Source organism: Nesoenas mayeri (assembly GCF_963082525.1).
Source record: "Nesoenas mayeri genome assembly, chromosome: 28".
Lineage (NCBI taxonomy): Eukaryota > Metazoa > Chordata > Aves > Columbiformes > Columbidae > Nesoenas > Nesoenas mayeri.
The window spans coordinates 1,266,441-1,274,317 of NC_137558.1; the positions used below are offsets into that span (position 1 = coordinate 1,266,441).

A 7,877-nucleotide genomic window follows, 5' to 3' on the forward strand; every position below is an offset into this window, starting at 1 on the left:
GGACCCAGGCGTCCGGGGCCTCCCCCCCACACCCCCAAGCCCGGACGCCTGGGTCCACTGCCCAGCACCCCGCCGTGGGTGCTGCCCCCCACTCATGGCGGGGGGAGGATCGCGGGAGCTCGCACACGCGTGTGGGTGCGGGGCTGCGTGTGCCCCCCGTGGGCACGGTGCCCGTGGGGACAATGGGGACATTTCCGTGGCCGGGGGGGGGAAGTGACGGGCAGGCAGTGAACAATGTGCTGGCGCCGGGGCCCTTCCTGCCCCTGCACGCCCGGCCCCCCTGCACACGCGTGTGCCCCATGACCGTCACCTTGTGCACATGCGTGTGCCCTGAGACCGTCACCTTGTGCACACACGTGTGCCCCGAGACCGTCACCTTGTGCACACACATGTGCACTGAGACCGTCACCTTGTGCACACGCGTGTGTGCTGAGACCGTCACCTTGTGCACACGCGTGTGCCCCGAGACCGTCACCTTGTGCACACGCGTGTGCCCTGAGACCATCACCTTGTGCACACACGTGTGCCCTGTGACCATCACCTTGTGCACACGTGTGCCCTGTGACCATCACCTTGTGCACACGCGTGTGCCCCGAGACCGTCACCTTGTGCACAGGCGTGTGCGCTGAGACCGTCACCTTGTGCACATGCGTGTGCCCCGAGACCATCACCTTGTGCACACGCGTGTGCCCCGTGACTGTCACCTTGTGCACACGCGTGTGCCCTGAGACCATCACCTTGTGCACACACGTGTGTCCTGTGACCATCACCTTGTGCACACGTGTGTGCGCTGAGACCATCACCTTGTGCACACGCGTGTGCGCTGAGACCGTCACCTTGTGCACACGCGTGTGTCCTGTGACCATCACCTTGTGCACACGTGTGTGCGCTGAGACCATCACCTTGTGCACACGCGTGTGCCCCGAGACCGTCACCTTGTGCACACGCGTGTCCTGTGACCGTCACCTTGTGTCCTGACACCGTCCCCGTGTGCGCTGACACGGTCCCCTCGTGCACGTGTGTGTGTCCTGACCTGTCCCTTTGTGCACACACGCGTGTCCCAACACTGTGACCTTGTGCACACACACGTGTCCTGATACTGTCCTGATACCCCCCATCCCCAGAACACCCCAAGGTCCCCATCCCCACTCTGGGGACACCCCACATCCTCCCCATCCCCAGAAAACCCCATGGTCCCCCATCCCCATTCTGGGGACACCCCTCATCTCCCCCATCCCCAGAGCACCCCAAGGTCCCCCATCCCCATTCTGGGGACACCCTACATCCTCACCATCCCCAGAACACCCTATGGTTCCCCATCCCCGTTCTGGGGACACCCCCCATCCCCAGAGCACCCCATGGTCCCCCATCCCCACAGCCCCATTCTGGGGACACCCCATGGATTCCAACCCATGTCCCCCCATCCCCAGAGCACCTCAAGGTCCCCCATCCCCATTCTGGGGACACTCCCCATCCCCAGAGCACCCCAAGGTCCCCCATCCCTACTCTGGGGACACCCCTCATCCCCCTCATCCCCAGAACACCCCATGGTCCCCTTCCCCATTCTGGGGACACCCCTCATCCCTAGAGCACCCCAAGGTCCCCCATCCCCACTCTGGGGACACCCCTCATCCCCAGAGCACCCCAAGGTCCCCCATCCCTACTCTGGGGACACCCCCCATCCCCCCCATCCCCAGAGCACCCCATGGTCCCCCATCCCCATTCTGGGGACACCCCCCATCCCCAGAGCACCCCAAGGTCCCCCATCCCCATTCTGGGGACACCCCCCATCCCCAGAGCACCCCAAGGTCCCCCATCCCCACTCTGGGGACACCCCACATCCCCCCACCCCCGGGACACCCCACATGTGTCCCCCCCCCATCCCCAGCCCCCCCCCCTCCCGGGGTCAGGGTTCGGGTGCCCCTTGCTAAGTATGGCCAGTGCTGGGGAGCGTCCCTGAGTCACCGGGGGGGCCGGGGGGGCCCCAGGCCTGACTCACCGCAGCCGCCAGCCCCTATATAGCCTGGCGGGGCAGCGGGGGCCACGTCACCCCTGTGTCCCCCCCCCTTTTCGGGTTGCTGGGCTGCCACCCCCATGTATTGGGAGGCCAAAGGGTGACACTGAGTCACCCCTATGGGTGCGGGGGGGGGACACCCGGTGCGTGCCTCAGTTTCCCCGCTGGCGCGGTGCCCCGGGCTGGCGCGGAGCCCGAGCGGCGCCTGCTCTTCCCAAAAAGGCGCTGGAGCCTGCGGGCCATGGGGATTCGGGCACCGGGCCAGCCCGGGGGGGGCCCCCGAAACGCGGTGGGGGGGGCACATAGGGTAGGGACACAGAGGTGACACTGTAAGGGGTGAGACGCACGTAGCACTGGTGTGCGACCCCCCGATGTCACCCAGGGCCACCACCCCCTGCTATGTGGCTGTCACCCCCACCATGGGGCTGTCACCCCCACCATGGGGCTGTCACCCTCTCTGGGGTTGTCACCTCCTCCTCGGGGTTGTCACCCCCCCCGCCCGAGGTTGTCACCCCACCCGGGGCCCAGAGAAAGGCAGCGGTTGGTTGGGGACACAGAGGACATTTCACCCCGCTATTTTTGTCCCCCACCTCCCAGGCAGCCAAGGGACACTCCGATGTCAATTCGGGCCACCCCCCCCATGTGGCTGTCACCCTCACCATGGGGCTGTCACCTCCTTGGGGTTGTCACCTCCTCCTCGGGGTTGTCACCCCCCCGCCCGGGGTTGTCACCCCACCCGGGGCCCAGAGAAAGGCAGCGGTTGGTTGGGGACACAGAGGACATTTCACCCCGCTATTTTTGTCCCCCACCTCCCAGGCAGCCAAGGGACACCCCGATGTCACTTCGGGCCACCCCCCCCATGTGGCTGTCACCCTCACCATGGGGCTGTCACCCCCTTGGGGTTGTCACCCCCTCTGGGGTTGTCACCCCCCCGCCCGGGGTTGTCACTCCCCCCGGGATCCAGAGAAAGGCAGCGGTTGGTTGGGGACACAGGGGACATTTCACCCCGCTATTTTTGTCCCCCACTTCCCAGGCAGCCAAGTGACACCCCGATGTCACTTCGGGCCACCCCCCCCCTAGGGTGCCCCCCTCTCCGATGTCACTTCGGGCCACACCCCCCCTCCCGGGGTGTCCCCCACTTTTTGACCTTTTCCAACACGCCGATATTGGGTAAAACACCCCAAAACGCGGCCGCACCAACCGGGGCTACCGGGGTTTAACGACGTTTTGAGGCCAAAACGGGCAGGTTTGGTGCTCGAGTGACGAGGGGGGGGGGGGCAGACGCTGCAAACCCCCCCCCCAGTAGTGTGTGTTTCCCCCCCCCCCCGGGCGACTTCAAAGCGCCGGTTCCTGCGCTTTTCCTTTTCCTTTTCCTGCCGCTGTTTGACGGTCGAGTTTTAATTAATTGATATGTTAATTATGTCCCCGGGGTGGGGCCACCCCTGTCCGTGTAGGGGGGGCTCATTTGCCCCCCCCCCCCCCCCCCACCTCGGGCCGTGCAAATGGGGGTGTAAACGGGATGGATCATCCTCCACGGAACAAACCAGGGAAAACGGCCAAAAAAGCACCAAATCTCCCCAAAATCGCAGCGCGGGGGACACACACACACACACTTTTAAATGGGGGGGGGGGGGCAGCTCAGCAACTGCTCCCCCCCCCGCCACGAATGTAAAAACAAGGCAAAATAGGTGGAAAAACGAAGGGAAACGCCTGTGGATTCTCATCCGGTTTCCTAATGAAAATAAAGCGGGTTTTTCCATCCCCCCCCCGGTCTGGGTTCATCCAACCCCCCCCCCTGGTTGGATTCAACCCCCCCTCGGTGTAAAAACTCCTGGCAAAGTTCGAACGCACATGGAACTTTTGCAAAACCCAGGGGAGAGATGCGGATTGAAACGAGTGAGGAAACAACAACCAAAAAGTACGGGGGGGGGGGATAAGTTTTTAACCATTTAGGGGGTGTTTGGGGGGGGGGAAACGGTTCTGAGAGGGGACAGAGATTTGTGGTCGGGGAGGATGCTGAATAAAACCCGTTTTAAGGAGATAAACCCAAGTGGGCGGTTTGGGGAGAGGGTGGGATAAACCCCGCCTATCCATTCGAGAAATGGGTTTAAAACGTGTTTAAGGAGGTAAAAAACCAACATATATTAAAAATTAAAGGCGGGGTGAGGTTTGTGCTTGGCAGGTTTAAGTGTAATGGGATGAGTCGTGTTTAGGCTCCGGCTCAGGAAAAAAAAAGGGGAAAGAAGTAAAAATTAAGCTTGAGAAACAAACTTAAGCTGGAGAAAAACTTCATGTTTAACGTCCGGCTTTTCAGGAAAGAGCCGCTCGGGCGGGCGGGTCCGGGATGTGCAGCTGCTGCCAGATGTGCAACAAAACGGTCCCGCAGCTGCAATTGTGGCGGGGGAGGAATTAATTGCAACACCAGATCGTGCCGGGGGGGACACACACGGGGCGGGGGGGGGACGCCAGGACGACGTTCCCCATCCCCTGAATGGGGAAGAATGGGAGGAAAATGAGGATTGCCCCCCCAAATTCAGATTTTTGCTGTGACACGTTTGTTATTTCTACAGGAATTAGCCCAAATTTGTCACGTTTTAGCCTTTTCTCACCCCCCCCTCACAAAGAGGGTCTGGGGGGGTCCTTGAAATATCCTGAAGTGGGGAAGGAATTGGTGGGGGACACATAGAGAATTAGGGGGACACACAGAGAATCGGGGACACCCCCCATCTGGCACATGGGTGTGACATGCAGCGGGGGGGGGACACGGGGGACAATGTGACGCATTTTTGGGAGGAATGCACAGGGCGGGGGGGTTAATGAGGCTTCCCCAGCCTCCCCCCCGCCCCTTTCCCGGGGGGGGGACCCAGGGGAGCCTGAACATGAGGCAGCCACGTTGCGCAAGAGGCACCAAAATAGCCCCCCCCGAGCCCAAAATGTGCCTGGAAACGCCTGTTTTGGTGGCAAAGAGACTGGGTGGGACACACTGGTGGCCTGGGGGGGGGAGCAGGAGTCCCCCTAGTTGTTGGGAATGGGGGTTTGGGGGCAGCTGGAGCTGGTTTGGTGACAATCGGTCTCTTTTGTCACTGTCCCCCCGTCAGAGTTTGGGGGTGGCTGGGGACAGGGGGATGGGGGGGGGGGACTGGGATGCACTGGGGGGGTTTGGGGACACATTGGGGGGTTATGTGGACACATTGGGGGGGTGAAAGGGACATACTGGAGGTTTATGGGGATACACTGGGGGGGTGACAGGGACATACTGGAGGTTTATGGGGACACACTGGGGGGGTGAAAGGGACATACTGGGGGGTTATGGAGACACACTGGGGGGGTGAAAGGGACATACTGGGGGGTTATGGGGACACACTGGGTGGGTGACAGGGACATACTGGAGGTTTATGGGGACACATTGGGGGGGTGACAGGGACATACAGGGGGGTTATGGGGACACATTGTGGGGTGACAGGGACATACTGGAGGTTTATGGGGATACACTGGGGGGGTGACAGGGACATACAGGGGGGTTATGGGGACACATTGGGGGGTGACAGGGACATACTGGAGGTTTATGGGGATACACTGGGGGGGTGACAGGGACATACTGGGGGGTTATGGGGACACATTGGGGGGTGACAGGGACATACTGGAGGTTTATGGGGATACACTGGGGGGTGACAGGGACATACAGGGGGGTTATGGGGACACATTGGGGGGTGACAGGGACATACTGGAGGTTTATGGGGATACACTGGGGGGGTGACAGGGACATACTGGGGGGTTATGGGGATACACTGGGAGAGTGACAGAGACACACTGGGGGCTTATGGGGCCATCTTGGGAGGCGACAGGGACCCACACTGTGCACTGGAGCTGTTGCCCCCCTTGGCCCCCCCCATGCTGCCAGAGCCCCCTCAGGAGGAGGGGGAGCCATGCCAGGGGTCCCCAGGGTGTCCCCGTCCCCAAGTCACATGATCCCCTGGGTCCCCATCCCCTGGGTCCCCCCAGCGTCTGTCTCCTGGGGGTGCCCCAGTCCCCACCCCACAGTATCCCCTCTGTCCCCCCCCCCGGGTGACAAGTCACTGCACACTTTAAAATGCAAAATACTTTACTAAAATGACATTTAAAGGTTTCAGCATAAAAGCTATTTAAAACCCGTGGGGGGCACTACACCCCCCAGCAGCGGCCGAAGGGGCACAGCCCCCCTGGCACCGCGGACCCCCAAATCCTGGGGCAGCGTCAGGCACCGTCCTTGTCCCGCTGCCACTGTCACTTGTCCCTCGTGCGCCCTGTGTCCTGCAGCTCCCTCATCATGGCTTTGCTTTGTGAGTGCTGCTGGGGCAGAGCTGAGGGGGCAAGAGAGGACGTGGGGGGGTCGGTGTGGGCAGCACCCTGAGGGGGGAACATCCAGGGAGGGGACATTGTCACCCCCGCAGGGTCCTACCTGTGGGATGGGAGCAGCAGGTTGTTGGCCCCGGCTCTGAGGATGAACGGTGGCTGCTCCTCCAGGTCCTGCAGCTCTGCAAAGGGGGGCGAGACGGGGACGTGCCAACCTCGGAGTGACACCTTGAGGTGACACCTTGGGGTGACACCTTGGGGTTGGGGGGCACTGGGGGCCACTCACCAGCCTCCCAGTCCTCCTGGCACGGGGGTGCCTGCCAAGCTGTGGGGGTCTCATTGCACGCTGTTGTGTTGCTGAGCGGTGGGTCCGTCCCTGCGAGGACACAGAGAGGGGACAGTTGTGGGCGGGGGACACAGCTGAGCGCGGCCGCTGGGTGCCAGGGTGGGGGGGTCCCGCTGTACCGAGGGGGAGGTCGAGCTTGCGCTTGTCGGGGCACGAGGCGACGTGGTGCTGGAAGGTGGCGCGGGGCACCCTGTGCCTGGCGTTGAAGGGGCAGGTGGCCAGTTTTCGGGCCACCCCCGGGTTGTTCTGGTTGGGGGCGAGAAGGGGTGAGAGGCGCTGGGTTGTGGGGGGGCCGGCTGAGCCCCGAACTCGGCCTTGAAGGCACCAAACCCGGCCTTGAAGGCCCCAAACCCGGCCTTGAAGGCGCCATTCCCGGCCGCCGCTCACCTTCTCGCACTTCACCAGGTGGTACGGCAGCCTGGCCGCCCTTATCTGGTGGCTTTTATCGTAGGGGCACTGGACGAGCTGCTCGGGGTCCATTATGGTGCCCAGACCACAACCCGGCCCGGCCGCCCCCGCTCAACCGACTCCCAGACGCAACGGGCGCCGACGCGTCGCCATGGCGACGGGGCGGGGCTTCCGGCGCAGGCCGCGGTTGCCGCGGCAACGGGGCGGGGCTTCCGGCGCAGGCCGCTGTTGCCGCGGCAACGGGGCGGGGCTTCCGGCGCAGGGCGCTGTCACCATGGCAACGGGGCCTGGTGGGGCGGCCGCGGCGTGGCCGAGTGGGCGCGGCCGGTGGCGAGTGGGCCCCAGGAGGTGCTGTACTAGCCCAGATAATGTTATATGAACCCTGGGCTCTGCTATATGTGCCCCAGGTGGTGCTATAGGAGCTCTGGACAGTCTTACATGGGCCCCAGGTGGTGCTATAGGTGCCCCCACGTGGTGCCATGCGGGCCCAGGGAAATTTACATGGGCCCCAGGAGATGCTGTGTGAGCCCAGACAATGTTATATAAGCGCTATATAGTCACAGGGTTGCACTATATGGGCCAGGCAATGTTATGTGGGCTGTGGGCTGTGCTATATGGGCTCTGGATGGTACTATAGGAGCCTTGGGCGGTGTTATATGAGCCCCAGGAGATGCCATATGAGCCCAGACAGTGTTATAGGAGTGATATATAGGCTCTGAATGGTGATATAGGGGCCCAGACAACACTATATGTGCCACGGGTGGTGCTATACAGGCC

General features: G+C 62.5%; 1 protein-coding gene across 1 annotated transcript; it reads right to left on the bottom strand.

Annotated features, from left to right (window-relative positions):
* Nucleotides 1–6,152: 6,152 nt before the first annotated feature.
* Nucleotides 6,153–7,245, bottom strand: GTSF1 (gametocyte specific factor 1; the record flags this gene model as incomplete). The annotated part of the gene is made up of 5 exons (XM_080360562.1): nucleotides 7,080–7,245; nucleotides 6,812–6,938; nucleotides 6,633–6,722; nucleotides 6,453–6,528; nucleotides 6,153–6,354 (listed from the first exon to the last, which is right to left on the bottom strand). The coding sequence occupies exons 1-5, from the start codon at nucleotides 7,170–7,172 to the stop codon at nucleotides 6,153–6,155; spliced, it is 588 nt and encodes a 195-aa protein (XP_080216688.1). The 5' UTR covers nucleotides 7,173–7,245.
* Between the last annotated feature and the right edge of the window lie 632 nt (nucleotides 7,246–7,877).